General features: G+C 40.7%; 5 protein-coding genes across 10 annotated transcripts in view; 4 read left to right on the top strand and 1 right to left on the bottom strand.

The window, feature by feature from the left end:
• LOC124336347 (brachyurin-like) overlaps nucleotides 1–11,135 on the top strand; it is an 18,000-nt gene extending 6,865 nt beyond the window's left edge. The window contains exons 1-8 of one of the 2 annotated variants that reach the window (XM_046790114.1): nucleotides 9,519–9,637; nucleotides 9,705–9,822; nucleotides 9,885–9,960; nucleotides 10,031–10,110; nucleotides 10,210–10,398; nucleotides 10,473–10,565; nucleotides 10,637–10,776; nucleotides 10,859–11,135. In XM_046790114.1, the coding sequence (XP_046646070.1) occupies nucleotides 9,560–9,637; nucleotides 9,705–9,822; nucleotides 9,885–9,960; nucleotides 10,031–10,110; nucleotides 10,210–10,398; nucleotides 10,473–10,565; nucleotides 10,637–10,776; nucleotides 10,859–11,026 (942 nt within the window). In that variant the 5' untranslated portion in view covers nucleotides 9,519–9,559 and the 3' untranslated portion in view covers nucleotides 11,027–11,135. Of the gene's footprint in view, nucleotides 1–9,518; nucleotides 9,638–9,704; nucleotides 9,823–9,884; nucleotides 9,961–10,030; nucleotides 10,111–10,209; nucleotides 10,399–10,472; nucleotides 10,566–10,636; nucleotides 10,777–10,858 lie in introns of those variants that run through there. The other variant, XM_046790115.1, reaches the window with a different exon arrangement.
• LOC124336387 (calcium uniporter protein, mitochondrial-like) overlaps nucleotides 1–20,197 on the bottom strand; it is an 878,707-nt gene that overhangs the window by 266,053 nt on the left and 592,457 nt on the right. The gene's annotated exons all lie outside the window — the stretch shown is intronic.
• LOC124336163 (glycerol kinase-like) overlaps nucleotides 1–20,197 on the top strand; it is a 25,187-nt gene extending 4,990 nt beyond the window's left edge. Inside the window, exons 1-14 of one of the 5 annotated variants that reach the window (XM_046789859.1) lie at nucleotides 16,081–16,158; nucleotides 16,223–16,380; nucleotides 16,503–16,590; nucleotides 16,953–17,047; nucleotides 17,120–17,378; nucleotides 17,448–17,665; nucleotides 17,726–17,835; nucleotides 17,902–18,004; nucleotides 18,074–18,184; nucleotides 18,250–18,506; nucleotides 18,578–18,783; nucleotides 18,847–18,990; nucleotides 19,055–19,144; nucleotides 19,744–20,197. In XM_046789859.1, the coding sequence (XP_046645815.1) occupies nucleotides 16,982–17,047; nucleotides 17,120–17,378; nucleotides 17,448–17,665; nucleotides 17,726–17,835; nucleotides 17,902–18,004; nucleotides 18,074–18,184; nucleotides 18,250–18,506; nucleotides 18,578–18,783; nucleotides 18,847–18,990; nucleotides 19,055–19,144; nucleotides 19,744–19,847 (1,668 nt within the window). In that variant the 5' untranslated portion in view covers nucleotides 16,081–16,158; nucleotides 16,223–16,380; nucleotides 16,503–16,590; nucleotides 16,953–16,981 and the 3' untranslated portion in view covers nucleotides 19,848–20,197. Of the gene's footprint in view, nucleotides 1–16,080; nucleotides 16,159–16,222; nucleotides 16,381–16,502; nucleotides 16,591–16,662; nucleotides 17,048–17,119; nucleotides 17,379–17,447; nucleotides 17,666–17,725; nucleotides 17,836–17,901; nucleotides 18,005–18,073; nucleotides 18,185–18,249; nucleotides 18,507–18,577; nucleotides 18,784–18,846; nucleotides 18,991–19,054; nucleotides 19,145–19,743 lie in introns of those variants that run through there. The other 4 variants (XM_046789857.1, XM_046789860.1, XM_046789858.1 and 1 more) reach the window with 4 other exon arrangements.
• LOC124336372 (brachyurin-like) lies at nucleotides 12,095–13,566 on the top strand. Its single transcript, XM_046790148.1, has 6 exons — nucleotides 12,095–12,222; nucleotides 12,306–12,429; nucleotides 12,502–12,577; nucleotides 12,652–12,911; nucleotides 12,988–13,220; nucleotides 13,278–13,566. The coding sequence occupies exons 1-6, from the start codon at nucleotides 12,178–12,180 to the stop codon at nucleotides 13,443–13,445; spliced, it is 906 nt and encodes a 301-aa protein (XP_046646104.1). The 5' UTR covers nucleotides 12,095–12,177; the 3' UTR covers nucleotides 13,446–13,566.
• On the top strand, nucleotides 14,278–15,845 carry LOC124336356 (brachyurin-like). Its single transcript, XM_046790131.1, has 8 exons — nucleotides 14,278–14,365; nucleotides 14,434–14,551; nucleotides 14,614–14,689; nucleotides 14,762–14,841; nucleotides 14,942–15,130; nucleotides 15,203–15,295; nucleotides 15,376–15,512; nucleotides 15,595–15,845. Exons 1-8 carry the CDS (start codon nucleotides 14,288–14,290, stop codon nucleotides 15,760–15,762), a joined length of 939 nt encoding a protein of 312 aa, XP_046646087.1. The 5' UTR covers nucleotides 14,278–14,287; the 3' UTR covers nucleotides 15,763–15,845.

Genomic DNA, 20,197 nt, shown 5'->3' with positions numbered 1-20,197 from the left:
AGGGGCTCCCACAAGAGTTTCTTGAAGGGCTTCATTGCTGATTACAAAGTGCACAAAAAGATTTCCTTCCTCAGAAGGAAAGGATTTACAAATTTGAACTTTAAAGCTTTCCCAGCAAAGTTCGTCGTTCAGCCACAAAAGGCAATCAAAAATCTTCTTTACTACATCTCCCACGGAGTTAACCAAATGGACGAAGTCTTGCTGAAAAAAGAGTTGACAAGCATTACGATACCAGTCAATGCAGAGAGGGAATCGCTTGATGTCAGAAAGTGTAGATAAGCCAAGATTAAAAACAAGTTCCATTAGTTGTGGGGTCGATATCTTTGTCATCAGCTGCTGTAGAACACGAGAAGTAATCAATCGATTATTCTCTGCATCACAGAAATGATTTTTTTCGACGTCGATGAAGAATTGGACACAGTCGACGAGCAGAGACGTACTGTTTGAAAGGTCGCTAGAGTTCAATAGTTGTTTGACTTCCGAGATCCCCAACAAAACGAGATCACTACAAGTTTTCAATACCATCAACTTCGAACTGGAATTCAAATTCGCCCATATGTCAGACGTTGAAATGAGCATTCGGAATAGCTTCTGCTTTTCCTGATGGGCCCATATTTCATTAACACAGACATGCTGAAGAAGCGTATGCGTTTGGGACTCGTCGCCTGACTGGAGCCACCTCACCATTTCCAGGATCACTTCTCGGCGTGGCATGGCGGTTGACTTCTCCTCCACAAGAGGCAAAAATGATCCGCAGATAATAGGAATCATGACGGACTGGCCCAGTTCAGAAGTGGTAGCCAACTGATAGATGACGGGCGAAGTAATCAATTTTTCGATCAAATCCTTCTTCATCAGGATAAATGTCTGGCTTTCCGATACAGTTGGCTCTCGGCACACATTAGAGATGACAGTTTCAAGCCATTGGCCATTTCCAAGCCGAAGAAAACAGCTCACCAAGTCCACGGCGAAACACTTGACGGACGGCGCGTAAATGTTGCAAGTAATCGCCAAAATCTTCTGGCATAAACCATATAGAATGGGTTGACAGGACGGGTGCTTCTTCGAATGTGAGCAGAATCTGGTTTCAAAATCGAGAAAAAATCGACACTGCATGGATAGCTGTAGCTTGGAAAAGAAAAGAAAAAATGAGGCGATCCTCTCTCTGCTGGCGGTTTCAGGATTCATCTCCAACGCCACAATCATGTCCATATAGGATTCTACATGGGACTGCTTTGACTGCGAAATATAATATGATTCAAACGAAATTATATGACATGAAATGATATTATTACATACTTGTGAAGCTTTAAGCAAGTCGATATTAGTGAATGAGGAAGATACAGCCTCTCCAATCATTATAGCTCCTTCCTTGAAATTGAAATCAAGAAAACATTTTCCCAGCTTGACAATCGGGATTAACTGTTTGGCAATAATCCGGCTCGAAGAGATAATTCGCTTAATTAATTCAGCGACATCGTCCCGATCTAAAAATAAAATAAATGTACAGTAAAATATCCCAAATTCACATAATGAAGAAACAAAGGCTTACCACTGACTTGGCGCACAAAATCGGCACACAGGAATTCCGCAATTGTCTGAGCAACTTCCTCGGTTTGAATTCCTTCAAACTTCTCAATGTCGTGGGACTCTTCATAAAAATTGGAGCAGACAAGGTTCAAGAGATCGATGCCCTCTTCACGAGCCCTCAGGGTGATGCAGAAACGGAACAATCTTAACGTCAGTTCACCATTTTCCATTCCAGCCAACGTCCACACTTTTTCAGGTTCGGCGCAACAAAACGAAATAAGCTGCCGTAATTCGTTTTTGACTTGTTGTCGCGTTTCTTCCTTCCAGTTGGGCGCTGACACCAATGATTTGCTCATCCGGATGAGAAGTGACTGGAGACCATATCGGCAGTACATCTGGAAAGAATGATGTTTGGGCCAAATTACAAGTACTCCGTGATGTTCACTGTTTTCTCCTCGATTTTCCATTTTCTTATCTTGATCCAGTTTGGTCCTACTCGATGAAAAACGATCTTCAATCCGTCCAACAAAATGCTCGTTCGATTTCAATTCGATGCTTAAGTTTCTAACCACATCATCAGAATCTATCCAGCGCAATTTTTCAATTGAATTGAAGTCGACAGAATCTTTGTCGTAAATCTGTTGAATTGAATTTGTGGCCATCGCCAGGTGAACATCGAGGAAACCGCAGCTTTTGAGTAGTTCGGCCGCTTTTCTATCTTGGCTGCAAAGGAATTCAAATGCAAAATTATCGATATCGTATTTGTCGTGTAGAACGAAGAAAAAAATATTTTCTTTCAGTTCCTTCTCTGAGTACAGGAAATCGTGTGTGTTATGAGCAGAAAGTTCGATCTCTTCAGACTCGGAATCTTCTAGTTCACTATCTTTCGAATCCAGGGAGTCTTCCTGCTTGACTTGAATCAGACACGATTTCAGTACTTCTCTAACTTGTTTCAGAGAGGTAAGAAACACAGGAAAATCTTGGGGAATTCTGATCTTGGCATTTGTCCAAATGAGATCAAAGACGAGGGTTAATTGGTATCCTTGCGTGACGGGTTCCATAAAATGTTCGCAACAGTCGAAAAAGGTAGTGATGTAAAAGTTGCTGTCACTTCTTGCATGGTTTTCAAAAGCTTGATTTCTTCCTTTATATTCGACACTTAAACACCCACCTTGGTGCCCTCCTTCAACTGGCACTTGAAGGATCGCAGTACCAAATTTACCATCAACACCACAGCAACCAGGGTTTTTGATTTTGTTGCACGATTGACCACCATGTTTGTGAAGCATAAGTTTTTGAATCTGTACTTTGACATTCATCAGTTTAGTGGGCAGTCGTAAGAAGCAGCTGATCAAGGATGATAAACCGAGGCCATCAAAGGTTGGATCACATAATGCTGATGCACTGATCTCCCACTCGTGTCTTTCAGAAGGATCAACATGTATGTTGTATCTCGCACTGCCAGCTGTTGATTTATTTGCAACCTCTTTCAGCCTCCCGATATTCTAGATGAAATAAGCAGTAAGAAATAGGGTTCCAGTTGCTAAAATATCATTTTTTTTTCTTACCTTAAAAGAAACTGGTATCTTGACATCTTTGTCAAGTTCTTTAACAGCTATAATGTTCAAAGTGAATTGTTCCACTGGCAATTGTTCTCCATATGCAAAATCAACCAAACTACCTTGGTTTTCAAAATTCACAGCTTTCGTTAATAATTTCTTATCAACAAAGCAGCACCTTTCATTAGAAGCTGACATATTTCTTTTTGTTATTGTCTGAGAATGATGCACAATAATTGTTTTCCTATTTAATCTCAATTCTCAACCACAGAACAGACTACGTCTAACTGTCTGGTGGTCGAAGTGCTGTAACGCGCGCCATTTCTTTTAGGACCATGTTGCCATGTATAAAAATGTTGCATTTGCATGTATTGAAAAAATTTAAAAATGCGCATAAAAAAAGGAAAGCTCAGAATTTTTTTCTTTCTTTCTCTCATCATGTATTCATTTTCATGTTAACATGTTAATCTCATTTTGTATCTAAAAATATACCTGTTTGAGTGTTTGGTAAAAAAAATAAAATTCGAAAACTATTGTTGCAGCTGTAAAATTATTTCATTCGTTCGTACACAAAAATTCAAATTAATTATGCAATACAATAGTGTCACGGTTCACGTATTAAACAGTGTATCAATGTCAATGACAAGTCACTACTTCACGGACACACGTGAGAACGCTGGTGGGAACAAGCTATCAAGTAAAAATTTCCGTAGTGAAATCGACCCAAAAAATCAATACATCGTGAAAGGTAATTAATTAATCAAGGAGTCGGTGCGAATCCGGCAGCAATACAAGCTGCCATACAAACACCAAGACCTGCATTACAAGCAATTATGGCTGCGGGTATCCCTGCACCAGCAGTCACAGTTCCAAAAGTAAATCCACCTGCAGCGTAGCTAAATGCGATCGAACAGCAGAAATGTTATTGATAATGGAAGTAACTTTAGAAGTAATAACATTTAATAACTAACCAAGCCACAACAACTGCGTTGCATCCAGATTGGCAAATTCCGTAAGCTAGAGGGCCAGCAACAGTCGCGAACGGGAGAAGGCCAAATAGAAGAAACAGCGTTGAAAATAGCTTCATTTCCGCTCGTCAAGAATCAGCTGTTATCTTCAAGAATAAGACACTGCAGAATAAAATTTCGAAAATGCTATTATCTATTGCAATCAGGGAAGACAATTGAATGGTCAAATAATTATCACAAATTGATATTAGATAACAAAGCAGAATAAGATTACTATCACCACTGTGGGTATGGAGAGAGTGAGAGACTCATACTCGTGCTATCATGGCCATTTTTTAACTGAAAATTTCTCTTCATTTGACAGCACCTATTATCGCGTTAACTACCGTCTCAACTTACAAGAAACGATTGGAGAAAATTCCCACAATCCCACATGATAACACGGATCTGTTTTAGATAGATTATGTTAGGAAAATTACCTTAGAGGAGAGTACAATTAGATTTCAATAATATGTGTTGACTTGCACACCCAACAACTACGACTGACATGGACTGACTAAAATCTAACAGATGCGTGATTGCGTGGGGCTGGGGCAGTGCCGCCGTGGGCAGCAGACGTTACAAATAGCATAGAGGAAACGGGGGGGGGGGGGGGACAAAGTTGCCAGGAAAAAGGAAAAACCCGACAGGCCACCTCCCATTTCTGCCTCCGGCGAGGTCGTTTCTTCAGGCAAAATCTGCATCACAGCTGGTGACGTCACTTGACAGTTGGCCTTATTTTCCTTCTGGTAAAAATTGCATACCAGAATTCTGATATCAGCGATAGCAAGTAGGAAGCAGTATGGAAAAGCCGGAAAGCCACTAATCCAACATTAGGCTTATGTGCGATTGTGCGATTCACATAGAATTTTCTTGAAATGATATTGGATAGCTTTTTATTACTACAAATGCGATAGTCCTAAAGTGCATGTAACATCTGTAAAATCGAAAAATAACAACCTTAATTCCCCCTTATGCTTATAGTAGACCACAAGAGGGAGTGGATAACCCCTCGTGTTATGATATCATAACGAAATTTTAAAGTATTTAGGCCATATAATAAACACAAATTCTATTTTCATAATCTGAAAGAAAATAAACCATGAAAAATAATCATGGATAATCATTAAATACCAATTAGAATTGAAAAAAAGTTTAGCATTCGCAAGGATTTGAACCGCATGCTTAGGTAAATTTGATAGCTCGACTACATAAAAAAAAAGTCCCAATTTGTTTCTAACAATAAAAAATAAAAATTAACAGACAACTTAGTAAATTAACCTACTTATTTATCCTTACTCTATTTGCCTAACTACACAAGAAGAAAAGCTCTATTTTCATCACGAGCAATGAAAAATATGGTATGTATATAGTATATAGGCTAACATTGAAATAATGTTAGATGTCGTGTGGCTGAGTGGGTTAAGGCGCCAAAACGAAAGGCATTTCATCCTCCGACAAGGGTGCTCTTCGTGGGACTTAGGATTTAGGATTTGGATTTGGACGAAGGACGTATTATCACAGTGGTGGATAGAGCATAGCAAAGTTTCGGTATAACATAGCGGGTTCGATACATAATTGGATTATGTCGACAAAGATCTAGTAGGAATGCCAGGAGGTCCATTGGTATACCCATGCAGCACACGATATAATTATTTTTTCCCCAATATTTCCGTTGGAATAAACAGCACAGAAAATATAGACCACTGGTTGATTCTCTCCATAAGAGAATTAACATGGGCAACTGTCGCCAGCATTCTTGCTACCCTTCCGTGACCTATGTATGATCTGTCTCTCATTTTTGAAATACGAAATGAATAATAAACCTAATACAAAATAAATATTTCAAAATATTGAAATATGAAGACGTACGAAGACTATTTATTACAGACTTATAGTTTTAAAATTATTTCATTTCGTACCCACAAACTGGGGTGGTAAAATCGACCAAAAAAAATCAATACATCGTGAAAGGTAATTAATTAATCAAGGAGTCGGTGCGAATCCGGCAGCAATACAAGCTGCCATGCAAACACCAAGACCTGCGTTACAAGCAATTACGGCTGCGGGTATTCCTGCACCAGCAGTAACCGTCCCGAAAGTGAATCCGGCTGCTGCGTAGCTAAATGTAATCGAACAGCAGAAATGTGATTTAAAATAGAATTAATTTGTTATGTAGTAACTTGAATACCTATCTATTTATTTAATTATACTATTTTTATCTGGATTACTATAAACAACAATAAATGTCTTTAAAAATAAAAAATTTAATATAATTATTATTCAATAACTAACCAAGCCACAACGAGAGTGTTGCATCCAGTCTGGCAAATTCCGTATGCCAGAGGGCCAGCAACAGTCACGAACGGGAGAAGGCCAAATAGAAGAAATAGCGTTGAAAATAGCTTCATTTCCGCTCGCCAAGAATCAGCTGTTATCTTCAAGAATAAAATTTCAAAAAGGCTATTTTAAACTATTGCAATCAGGGAAGAAAATTAAACGGTCAAATAATTATCAAATTTTGATATTAGAGAACAAAGCAGAATAATAAGATGACTATCACGCCCATTTTATAACAGACAATTTCTCTTCGCGTTAATTACCGTGACAACCTACAGGAAACTATTGGAGAAAATTCCCACATGATAACACAAATGTCTTTTAGATAGATTCTGTTAAGAAAATTACCTTTGAAGGAGGGTACAATTAGATTTCAATAATATGTGTTGACTTGCTCACACCCAACGACTGACTGAAAGATGTGTGGGCATCAGACGTTTGCGAAAGCGTAGAGGAAACGCGGTAGAAACAAAGTCGGGAAAAAGGAAAAACCCGACAAGACGACCAAACTCTTTTGTCACTAGGACCTCCCATTTCTGCCTCTGGTGAGGTCGTTTCTCCAGGCAAAAGAAAGAATCACGTTCGTTCTCAACGGAAATCTGCATCCCGGCTGATGACGTCACTTGGCCTTCTTTTCCCTCTGGTAAAAAAATTGCATACCTGTATGGAAAAGCGGGAAAGCCACTATAACCACCACATTAGCCCAAAGAGTTATTTACAAGGAATTTTCTTGGAATGACGATTTCAAGGTCTATATACTTTGTAAATAGGAAAGCTTAAATCGCAAAATAACCGAAAATAACAATTTTAATTCCCCCCTTTATGCTGATTATATAGATGGAAAAAGTGCTATCAATAAAATTTCCAACAAATTCAGAATGAAAAAATAATTGAAAGACCCTCTGAAAAATTATTCCGATTGACAGAGGAGATTCCACACATGAAAACTGAACGTTAATCTGACGCTCAACAGTCGGCGAAATTTGTTTTGTGAAAAATTCTAGGAATACAAATTGAGGTCTCCGTACAGCAGTGGCTCAGCAGAATTACAGAGTTAGAAATTCGAAACAAAATATGGAAACAGACACAGATGAATTAAATTACATTCACCCAAATAAGACTTCGTAAATAGTATTTTTCTTCCCCATATTAGGCCTACGTCACGAATTACGCAAATTTCCATATCGCTCTTGCGTCTTACTCTTACCGGTCTTACACCTCCCATTTTTAAATTCATAAATTCCAAGGCGAAATCATAACGGAAAAATATTTGATCAATCTTTACCTGAATGTCAATTATTAGAAGAAATGTTTCGCAGCAGTTAGAAAGTAGCTATCCAGTTTTATTTCAACACGGGGTCTGTTTGAAGGACTGAATCGGCAAACAGATACGGAACATGAACAACTATTCGTATCAGGTCCAATTAGTCCATTTTACAAGATGAGATTACACGAAGTAGGATTATACGTTACGATTTTCTGAATCATATCAAAAGCACAAACACGCTGATAACTCTCGAATGCTAAATGATTATGGCGTCGGAGCTAATCCAGCTGCAATGCAAGCGGCCATACAGACCCCTAGGGCAGTATTGCAGGCCACAATGGCGGCAGGAATTCCTGCCCCAGCAGTAACCGTCCCGAAAGTGAATCCGGCTGCTGCGTAGCTAAATGTAATCGAACAGCAGAAATGTGATTTAAAATAGAATGAATTTGATGTAAAAATTTTTAATATCTTACTACGCTACGACGACCGCATTAAACCCAGACTGGCAGATTCCGTAGGCAAGGGGGCCAGCAACAGTCGCGAAAGGGAGAAGTCCGATTAGGATAAAAACGATTAAAAATGAAAACTTCATTTCCGCTTGTCGAAATCAACCGAGGAAACTAGCTTCATCCATACAGTAATAGCAAAACAATAAGATTGCATAATAAGATAAGGTAAATTATACTGCGCAAAAGAATAAACATTACCTCTTGATGGTCAGAAGGAGAATGAGTTTTGAGCTGAAAAATGTTGACGAAGAGGATCGAAGCACATAACACCCAACGAAAGCCAAGTGTGAAAAACCAACGCATACAAGACGACAAAGTATAACGTCTTTTGTATCCTCAACCTCCAAGAACTGGAAAAGGATCCGTGACTATATTGAAGCTGACGTTAACATGACGCCAACTGCGTAATGGAAATTCATGAAATTCGAAACAAAGAAATAAAAGAATAAAATTGAAGGGCACCTTACAGTGGATAAAATAATTGCGCAGTCCAGAGAAACGACAAAGTTAATCAAATATTTAAAAAAAAAAAAACGTTAATTAATGTTCAGAGAAAATCAGGTAATCGATAATATCGGGGGTTCAATGGTTATTTCCAGAGAATCTAAAGTATCCAACAATTGGAATATGAGTATATGAAACCGGACGGCTAATGGCTTGCGTCCGGTCTTCCTATACTACATTATATACGTCCCTTCTCGGCAGCACTCACAAGACTATTAATATAGCCTCTGGACGTGATTTTACATATTACAAGTATAAGATCTCAAATATTTAAAATCTGTGTGTTTCTCTTTTACATTTAATTTCATGAGCGAAAGTCATTTTCTGTTCCGTACGAAGTAGATGAGAATCTGACAAAAAGTTCAACCGCACCATGTCGCCATACTCGTGCAGCTGGACTAAACACTGCACGTTCCAATGGACTCGGTGAACTGATTACATCGTTACCAGTCGATGATAAGGTAACCGCATGAATAATTATTAAGCAATACGTGACGCGGTGGCACCCGGTAGAAGCTGACCTTAGTTATACAATAAGACAATTTGGGTTTTCCTTATCCTTATACGTATACCTGAAGACGAAAGTCGGATCATACTGGCTTGATGCAACAATTGTGTCTCTACGTGGTGCCCATTATTTCAGGGTTTGATTGACACCCGGATCGAGTATAGAGATAATTATCAGAAATTAGTTTGGACAAATTGAAAATTACTTTGGTCCCGGACCTTCGACTCCGTATGTCTGCTGCTGTTATCTCGACGTCATTCGGCTTGAACTAAAAAAATATCGGACGAACGGAATGACAAACTGGAAGTATTTAAGGACGGTCGAAAACGAGATCAATGCACATCTTGACATCATTAAATATTCCCAACATGAAGGTCCTTGCTATCGTCTTGGTTGCATTCGTCGTCGCTCAGGTAAAGCTAAAGTAGAAAATCCTTAATTATTCCTGATTTTAATTATGGATTCAAATTTAATCTTTAGGCGGCTGCTAGGGACTTGTCCAAGTACCAACCGCGTTCGGTCTTGTACCCACGTCTACCATCGAAAAATACCAACTCCTTCGTCCCCATCAAGCGCTCCGCCACCGTCAACACTCGCGGTAACTTCTAATTCTTCGTTTATCACAAATTAGTTAAACTAATTAACCAATTTTGTTTTCAGGCTTCTGTGGACAGGCTAACGTGACAAGCAGCCGTATTGTTGGAGGAACTGAGGCTGTCCCAAACTCTCTCCCATGGTAAATCAATTAAATGCCAAATTTTTAGTTACATTATTTTTAAATTTATTTCCTTTAATCGTAATAAAAGGCAAGTGGCTTTGTTCATCGATGACCAGTACTTCTGCGGTGGTTCTCTTATTTCCAACGAGTGGGTTCTGACTGCCGCCCGTAAGTTGCGATTTCATTTCCTTTTAACACCAGAAACCGGGAAAATCAAATGCCAAGAATTAAAAGGATGTTCTCATCTTTCACGTTTCACTTGATCAGACTGTGCCGATGCCGCTGTCTTCTTCGACATTTACTTCGGCTCCCACAATGTCCGTTTGACCGCCGCCGAGGAACCCACCCGCGTTGAGGTCAGGTCCACCGAATACACCGTCCACCCTGAATGGGCTTCCCTCCGCATCCGCAATGACGTCGCCTTGATCAAGTTGCCCGCCCCCATTGAATTCACCCGTAAGAATTCAATTCATTATTTTTATACCAATTAGAAAAAAAAATGTAATTTCATGTTGCTCAACACATTGCAGCTGAAATCCAGCCCGTCTGCTTGGCTCCCACTTCCGAGCCCGACCATGTCGACGATATCCTCCACATCAGCGGATGGGGCAAACCTTCCGATGGTAAAAATCGTCTCTTATAATTAACAGTGTTGAATCTAATCCTATATAAATTTGGCTCTATTATTCATTAGCTGCTGCCGGTATCTCACCTGTCCTCCGTGAAGTCGATGCTCCATGCATCTCCAACGAAGAGTGCGCATTAACTTACGGCAACACCATCCAGCCCGGAAACATCTGCGTCAACACCACCGGCGGCCACAGCTCTTGCAACGTAAGATTTCGATCTTTTCTTCTTTTTGTGCTTAAAAGGTTTTTTTTTTTTATTTTAAATTTTAATTTCTGTTTCGACATAGGGCGACTCTGGCGGCCCATTGACCTTCGTCAACGGCGGCGTACACAACCAGGTCGGAATCGTCAGTTTCGGCTCCTCCGCCGGTTGCGAGGTCGGCTACCCCGCCGCTTTCGCCCGCGTTTCCTACTTTGCCGAATGGATTTCATCGGTCACTGGCCTGCTGATCTAAACACCCCATCACATCGGATTGGATTTTATCTTGATTATGTTTGATTTTATTGCACATTGAATACAATTGAGTTGTTGTACTTGTTGAGCAATGAATTATTTTTGGATTATTTTCTATCTTAAATACGACTGAGAAAAGTTTGTGAATAGGCCATGGGGTACGTCGATCAACCAACGGTTTACGGTTTGCCCTTTAAAGCACAGCCTCTTTCTTATTCGTGACGTGAAATAGGCTAGTCTGTGTTAGTAAAAAAGGTAATTGAGACCACATCTGGTGATTACACGCACCAGTTGATCTATATCTGATGGTGCGAGGGGTCGCCGACTCTTTTTCCCCTGGTTCAGTCGATGGGAAATCGCGGAAAATTGGGGAAAAGAGGAAAAATCGGGGAAATTTTTCCCTTGGATCACTTGAAAAAAGAGTCGGCAACCCCTTGGCTGTAACAGAAAGGATGAGAAGACGGAATAATTTATCGGCGCGTCAAGGATAAAAGAACCGGAGCTGGGGGTTCATTAAATGCACTTGAAGTTATGGTGCTGCTGCCATCAAATGATGAAATCACCATACAGATAAAGAAGTGCATCCCTATTGTCTTGAAGTAGGTATGTATTTCATTTCATTACTGCTATTCTTCTCTCTACACAATCTTTATAAGTAGAGTAGCAAACTTCAATAGGTCAATTAAGAACCCAGTCGCCGCTGTGTATTTTCTGACCTTTTTTATAAACTTTTACAACGGCGCATAAAAAACATATTTAGGTTCATTCAAGGTTCATTAGCTTTCTTGATTTTATAGTGTTTTATTGATTTCCTCGCCTGAAATAGATTTTACTCAATTAAAAATAACTACATTTAAGATTTCGACAGGATCTCACGCGAGCACCGTGAACGTCGGCCGAGCAAACATTCGATAACGGATTGCGCTGTCGTCATAGCCATGGATCCCTTGTATACATACGTCCATTACACACAAATGACATTCGATTAATAATTAAACATCCTGGAGATAAGCAATCATTGTTATCGAACATGTATGAGCAGAAGCGATGAACGCACCTGAGCAAGTCCGCTTTCAACTGGACATATATAAAAGTGGACTGGATTCAGGATCGAATTTGTGGTTCTCCTATTTGACTTTCTAAACTTCAAACATGAAATTCTTGGCTGTCGTTTTGGCTTTGGCCGTCGTCGCCCAGGTATAATAACACATATCATTGGTTTAATTTTGATTCTACATAAACATGTATGGTTAATTTGGCAATTCATTTTTGTTTGACAGGCGGCTGTCAATATGCCCCACAAGAAGATTTTCCCCAGGGGTGAGCTTTTCCCCCGTGCCCAGGTCCCACAAGGCCCTGGCTACTTCACCCCGACCAAAGTTGCCCACACCGTCGACACCCGCGGTAAGTAACCCAATAATCACGTCATGACAAAACGTTTATTCTTGATCTTGAATTCTATTTGCATTTCAACAGGATTCTGCGGACAGTCCAAAGTCGATTCCAGCCGCATCGTCGGTGGAGAGGAGGCCATTCCCCATGAGTTCCCTTGGTAAAATTTGAATTCAATTCGTAGAAAAATTTACCTGTAGAAATTAACTGTTTTTATTTTTGTGAACAATCAAGGCAGGTGTCCGTCCTTATCGATGGGTCCGGCTTCTGCGGAGGTTCGCTCATCTCGCCCGACTGGGTTTTGACCGCCGCCCACTGCGCCGATGGCGCCGGCCGCTTCCTCATCACCCTCGGCGATCACGACAGGACCGTCGTTGAGCCGTCCCAGGTCGCCGTTACAACATCCACCTACACCGTCCACCCCGGATTCAATTCTGTCACCCTTGCCGACGATCTCGCCCTTATCCGCTTGCCGTCGCCCGTCGAATTGACCCGTAAGTTCTTCATCAAATCAGATCAGTTGAAATAGCACCGGTCCTTTAACCTAATCATTTTAATTCATTTGGGCAGCCGAAATCCAGCCCATCTGCTTGGCACCGGCCACCGAGCCCACTCACGTTGGCGACACCCTCTTGGCCTCCGGATGGGGTAAGACCGCCGACGGTGTTTTGCAAGGTATCTCCGACGTCCTGATGAAGGCGACCGCCCCCGGCATCAGCACCGCCGACTGCAACGCCGTTTACGGCGACATCACCGACAACGTCCTCTGCATCGACACCACCGGTGGACACGGAACCTGCAACGTAAATTCAAATTTTCCCGCTCAAATTAAATTTGAAAATTAAATTAATTTGATATAGGGAGACTCTGGCGGTCCATTGAGCTTCATCAACGGAGGCGTCTACAACCAGGTCGGTATCGTCAGCTTCGTCGCCAGCGCCGGATGCTCCGCTGGATACCCCGCGGGATTCACCCGCGTTTCCAGCTACACCCAGTGGATCTCCGACACCACCGGCTTGATCATCTAAATCATTTCCAATCGATTTCTGACTGGCTCTGCATTCTCTTTCTTTTGTTTTCTTATTTTCTTTTAATATCCTTGTTGGCGCTTGATCCCCAAAATGAAACGTCAATAAACTATAGCTCAAGTCTATTGTGTTTTAAAAGCTTTGGTTTCCTTTATTCTTTTATTTAAGGATTTAATGTTTCGTTGATTATAAATTATAAATACTAAAGTAATCAGGTGCAATTAGTATACTTTGCACCTGAATTGCTGATGCCGTTCGTCTTGGTCTCGATTCCAATTTCGAACCTGAGCACGCATTAATGATCGAAGAGAGAAAAATGATTAAGTTTATTCTGAGGGACAAAGGGATATTGAATAACGTTATAGTGTGATGAGATGGATCGTCAAGTTTTACATGGGATCATACATTGGTAAACAAAGGTAAATTATCTCCGCATGTCCTGGCGTTGAAATACAACTGGTGTTGGTTGATATAAATAAAGAGATATAGAAATAATGTTTCAATAATAGTTTGATATTACAATGAGACAATTTGGGTTTTCCATATCCTTATACGTACGGCCTATAAAGACGAAACCGGATCCTGTACTGGCTTTATACAACAAATGTGTCACTATACGTGGTTGCCCATTATTTCAGGGTTTGATTGACACCCGGATCGCGTAGAGATAATTTTCAAAAAATTAGTTTAAACAAATTGAAAATTATTACTTTGGTCCCGGACCTTCAAATCCGTATGTCTGCTGATGCTGTTATCTTGACGTCATTCGGCTTGAACTACAAAATTCGGACGAACGGAATGGCAAAATTGGAAGTATTTAAGGACGGTCGAAAACGAGATCAATGCATTTCTTGACATCATTAAATATTCCCAACATGAAGGTCCTTGCTATTGTCTTGGTTGCGTTCGTCGTCGTTCAGGTAAGCAAAAGTATATTACATCCTTAATTATTTCTGATTTTAATTATGGATTCAAATTTAATCTTTAGGCGGCTGCTAGGGACTTGTCCAAGTACCAACCGCGTTCGGTCTTGTACCCACGTCTACCATCGAAAAATACCAACTCCTTCGTCCCCATCAAGCGCTCCGCCACCGTCAACACTCGCGGTAACTTCTAATTCTTCGTTTATCACAAATTAGTTAAACTAATTAACCAATTTTGTTTTCAGGCTTCTGTGGACAGGCTAACGTGACAAGCGGCCGTATTGTTGGAGGAACTGAGGCCGTCCCAAACTCTCTGCCATGGTAAATCAATTGAATATCAAATATTTAATTACATTATTTTTTTAATGATTTCATTTGATCATGTAACAAAAGGCAAGTGGCTTTGTTCATCGATGACCAGTACTTCTGCGGTGGTTCTCTTATTTCCAACGAGTGGGTTCTGACTGCCGCCCGTAAGTTACGATTTCATTTCCTTTTTCTTTTAACACCAGCAGAAACCGGGAATATCAAATGCCAAAAATTAAAAGGATGTTTCATCTTTCACTTGATCAGACTGTGCCGATGCCGCTGTCTTTTTCGACATTTACTTGGGCTCGCACAACGTCCGTTTGACCGCCGCCGAGGAACCCACCCGCGTTGAAGTCAGGTCCACCGAATACACCGTCCACCCCGACTTTGGATCAATCCGCTTGCGCAACGACGTCGCCTTGATCAAATTGCCTGCTCCCATTGAATTCACACGTAAAATTCAATTAACGACTTTTATACCATTTCAAGAACATTTTTAATTTTCATTTATTCTACAAATTGCAGCTGAAATCCAGCCCGTCTGCTTGGCTCCCACTTCCGAGCCCGACCATGTTGGTGATATCCTCCACATTAGCGGATGGGGCAAACCTTCCGATGGTAAAACAAAATCAATCATCTTTTACATTTAATAACGTATAATCTATTAATTCTAACATTTTTGTCGTTCTACTTATTAGGTGCCACCGGTATCTCACCTGTCCTGCGTGAAGTCGATGCTCCATGCATCTCCAACGAAGAGTGCGCATTGACTTACGGCACCATCCCACCCGGAAACATCTGCGTTGATACTACTGGCGGCCACGGCTCTTGCAACGTAAGATTTAGATCTTTTCTTAATTTTTGTGCTTAAAAGGTTTTTTTTTTTATTTTAAATTTTAATTTCTGTTTCGACATAGGGCGACTCTGGCGGCCCATTGACCTTCGTCAACGGAGGCGTACACAACCAGGTCGGAATCGTCAGTTTCGGCTCCTCCGCCGGATGCGAGGTCGGCTACCCCGACGCTTTCGCCCGCGTTTCCTACTTTGCCGAATGGATTTCATCGGTCACTGGCCTGCTGATCTAAACACCCCTTCACATCGGATTGGATTTTATTTTGATTATGTTTGATTTTATTGCACATTGAATACAATTGAGTTGTTGAGCAATTTTTGGATTATTTTCTATCTAATTAATACGACTGAGGAAAGTTTGTGAATAGGCCATGGGGTACGTCGATCAACCAACGGTTTACGGTTTGCCCTAAAAAGCACAGCCTCTTTCTTATTCTTGACGTGAAATAGTCTGTGTTTGTAAAAACGGTAATTGAGGCCACATCTGGCGATTACACGCGCCAGTTATATCTGGTGATACAAATAGGAAATCGGGGTCATTGGAAAGAAATTCTGAGCCGCTCAAGCGGAGCATTCACTTTGTACCGAGAAGCAATTCGTGCCTGATATCCGTGTCAATCAAAGCTAAGGTTAAAAATTGATTTACTGATTTTTTAAAAACTAAAATCAAATTAATTCGCACACCATTCTTAGTTTGCAAGGGCTTCTCTCCGCACGACCAGATTTGTCACAGCAGACGATATTTTATTTTAGTCTGTCGGCAAGTGACTGATAGAAAACTATAAAAACATCTGGACCAGTTCATGATCTCAATGGCGAGATAATTTCAAGGTTTTGCAAGCAAACAATAAGTAAGCATTCTTTTCCCTAAAGATAACACACAGTCCAGAATAATTCAAGCGCTTTTCCGCCCCGTATCACGTGTTTGTCTATTATAATCCATACATCAAATAATAAAAAAAATTTGTGACAGTTATTCCTCGTCGGCGTCATATAATCCCGTTGGATACTACGTTACGGCCTAGCATAGACTGAAATGCGACGTAGTTTTTTGAAAACAGGCAAATATTTGGCTTTCTCTAGATTCAACTTAATGATAACCAATGTGGTGCCTGATATATTCTTCACGCACTTCCAATCGCTTAATGGAATATGATACTTTCAGTGATTTCACAAGACTGGAATAGTAGCTTCATCTGAAGGCCCATCCTGTAATCCAATACTTCACAGCCACATCCTTTGTATACACTGAATTCCTAATCTCTCATCATCCAAAATAAGACTAGTGCGATAATTTCCTGGCAGTTTGGCTTGGATAGTAGTCCCGTGCAGCAGACCGTCTCCACCATTCATTGCAAGCACCCTCCAAAAGCATACTTTGACCTTAATAAGTGGTTAATTTGTTTATTTTCCAACATTACAGTGATCTTGAGACTCCAGTAAAAAAAAGAAATGGTTGGAAAATATGGGCCTCTTATTGGTGCAATTGACCAAGGGACGAGCAGCAGCAGATTTTTAGTGAGTATACCCAATTAAAAAAATTTAATTTTCTTCCACTATTAAAAAAGATGTTCTTTTATTTTCCTCTAGGTATTCTCGGCGCAACGAGCAGAACTCATTACCTATCACCAAGTAGAAGTAAATCAGCTCACACCTCAAGAAGGATGGGTGGAATCGGATCCGATGGAACTCCTGCAGACCGTTATTGACTGCGTCTGCAAAACAGTGGAGAACTTGAAGAGCTTGGATGTCGATCCCGGAGACATCAAAGCCATTGGCGTTTGCAATCAACGTGAAACAACCATCGTCTGGGACAAGCTAACTGGAAAACCTCTTTACAATGCCATCAGTAAGTTAACATTTTTATTTTATTTGTTATTCCCCCTTTAAAAAATAATGTTTCATTATTTACACACAGTTTGGTTGGACGCCCGTACAAAAAGCACCGTGGAATCGATGCTGTCAAAAGTGCAAGGCGGAAACAAGGATTTCTTGAAGAGACATTGTGGCCTTCCCATCAGCACTTATTTTAGTGCACTCAAACTCAGGTGGTTGATCGATAACGTCGCTGAAGTGCGCGACGCTATTGACGAAAACCGCTGCTTGTTTGGAACTGTCGACACTTGGCTGATTTGGGTATACTTGACTTGGTAGATAACTTGGAGTGTACCATGAACTAAATTTGTTAATCAATAGAATCTCACTGGTGGGGTCAAGGGCGGCCTGCATCTCACTGACGTAACTAATGCGTCTCGCACTATGCTGATGAATCTGGAAACCTTAAACTGGGATCCTTATTTGCTCAAGTAAAAGAAATCAGAAAGTTAAAAAAGTTTTAAGCCCTTCAAACATTTTTTTCTCGAATATTTCAGATTCTTCAATATACCAACATCTATTCTTCCGGAGATTCGAAGCTCATCCGAAATTTATGGCTTCTTAACTTCCACGCCATTAGGCGGAACTCCTATTTCAGGCGTAAGTCGAATCAATTGAGCGCTGTTATTTTGAGCATCTTTTAGTTAATTGTTGTTCTAAATTAACTAGTGTCTAGGAGACCAGCAATCGGCTTTAATTGGCCAGCTATGCCTTGAACCTGGACAGGCAAAGATGACGTACGGTACTGGAGGATTCTTGTTGTACAACACGGGCATTGTGGTTAGTTTGTGATTTTTCATCATCTAAAATTTGTTTTGAAGTTATTGATTGATTTTTCATTTTAGCCGGTGCAATCAGAACATGGATTGATTACAACCGTGGCCTATCAAATGGGGAAGAATAAGCAACCGCATTATGCTATGGAAGGATCGATAGCCGTCGCCGGTCTGGCTCTTAATTGGTTGAAAAACAATTTGAATTTGATTTCCGACTTTCAGGAATGCGAAAAATTGGCCTCTTCCGTAACCACCACCGGCGGAGTCTATTTCGTTCCCGCCTTTTCGGGCCTTTACGCCCCCTACTGGAGAATGGATGCTAGAGGGTACTTTTAATCAACACAAATTCGGTATTCAAGTTATTCAACTAATTTGTTTCATTTTTAAAATGATGTAGAGTCGTTTGCGGATTGACCCAGTTTACCACCCGGGCCCATTTGGCTCGTGCTACTTTGGAATCTGTGTGCTATCAAACCAAGGACATCGTTGAAGTGATGACTCGCGACGCTGGTGCTCATATGACGTCGCTGCGTGTCGATGGTGGGATGACGCAAAACAATCTTTTGATCCAGCTCCAGGCCGACATTCTCGGCATTCCGATTGGTACTGTCCCATACAAATTGATACAAAAATAATTGTAAAACAATTTGCGAATTCTTATTACAGTGAGACCCACGATGACGGAAACGACGGCCCTAGGTGCGGCTATGGCAGCTGGGAATGCCGAAGGCATAGACGTTTGGAGCTTGGATTCACTGGATCAGAACAGTATCACCAGCGATACGTTCACTCCGGCCGTCTCCGAATCAGGTAAACTAGTTGTCCAGCTTATATTACCAGATATTGATTGGTTGGTTGGTCGTCCAATTCTTAGACCGAGGCTCCCGTTACACTCGTTGGAAGGATGCCGTCAAGCGGACTCTAGGCTGGGAAACGATTCTTGACGATGGCATCGCTGACCCAGGTAAACCTGTCGATCTGAACTAATAATCTGCAAGCAATACCTTTTTTTTTCTGTTGTTGCTGTCGATACTTTTTGGTTGTTTCATTATTTTTTTACACCTTACCCGTTCCGTTATCCCCCTTATAGTCTGCGTTGAACTTGATATCTTTAGTTTAACTTTTGTTTGCAATATGATTTTTGTCCTACACCAAAATTTTAACAGTACCTGTTACTAACGCAAAATCAATATCTGAAAAATCAAAAGCGAGAGAGAACATTCCCATTTATATTATGAGACACCCTCAGCATGTGCCATTAACCCACTGAAACTCTCAACTCCGAATGAGCCAGATATTTCATTTTGTTAGTGTTACTACCCTGTGTGTCTGCGGGAATGTTGTTGGCTCGGTACCAGTAGTATCTTCCAATAAACACTTTGTTGTTGTTGTTGAACAGCAGTCGGTAATTGTTTTTTGGTTTTTTAGGTACCTTTTCTGTTTGATTGCATTTTCTTACATTTAATTGTTATCAAAATTTAATTTTTTTAAATTCTCTTGTGTTTCCATCCGCACCGGTTCCGTTGCACTTTCCGTTTGTTTTTTTCTTTTTCTCGTACGCAGAACGTCGCAACCGGATGTTGGGATCCATCAGTGGCACCGTTTTCCTCTTCTCCTCGTTTCTTATCCTGGTGGCGGCCAGGCATTATCGAAGTACACTCAGGTAGTAGACGCACCCCTCTATTTTTTCAAATCGTAAAATCCAGATCCTTGTGCAACGGATGTTGAATGTTTGAGTCCTTGTTTTTTGGTCTGCGACGCCCCCAGTCAAAACAGAAAAACGGGCCGTTGGCAAAAATAAGTGGAATAATACTGCCGGCAAATGGTTGTGATGAAAACACCAAGCTATACATGGTTGTTGTTGTTGTTGTTCGGTGATTGAACATCGAATCTAGAAACGTCCCGCCCCCCTCCAACTTGTTGATAGAAAAGCTATTGTAGTCGGATCATTCTTTTAAAAATAGTAATTTTAGATGTTTGATTGTAGTGATATGATTCAATAAAATTTATGAACGAA

The sequence above is a fragment of the Daphnia pulicaria genome, chromosome 4, assembly GCF_021234035.1.
Source record: "Daphnia pulicaria isolate SC F1-1A chromosome 4, SC_F0-13Bv2, whole genome shotgun sequence".
Classification (NCBI taxonomy): domain Eukaryota; kingdom Metazoa; phylum Arthropoda; class Branchiopoda; order Diplostraca; family Daphniidae; genus Daphnia; species Daphnia pulicaria.
Note: the sequence above shows the minus strand (reverse complement) of the source record. Positions and strands in the feature narration are given on the sequence as shown.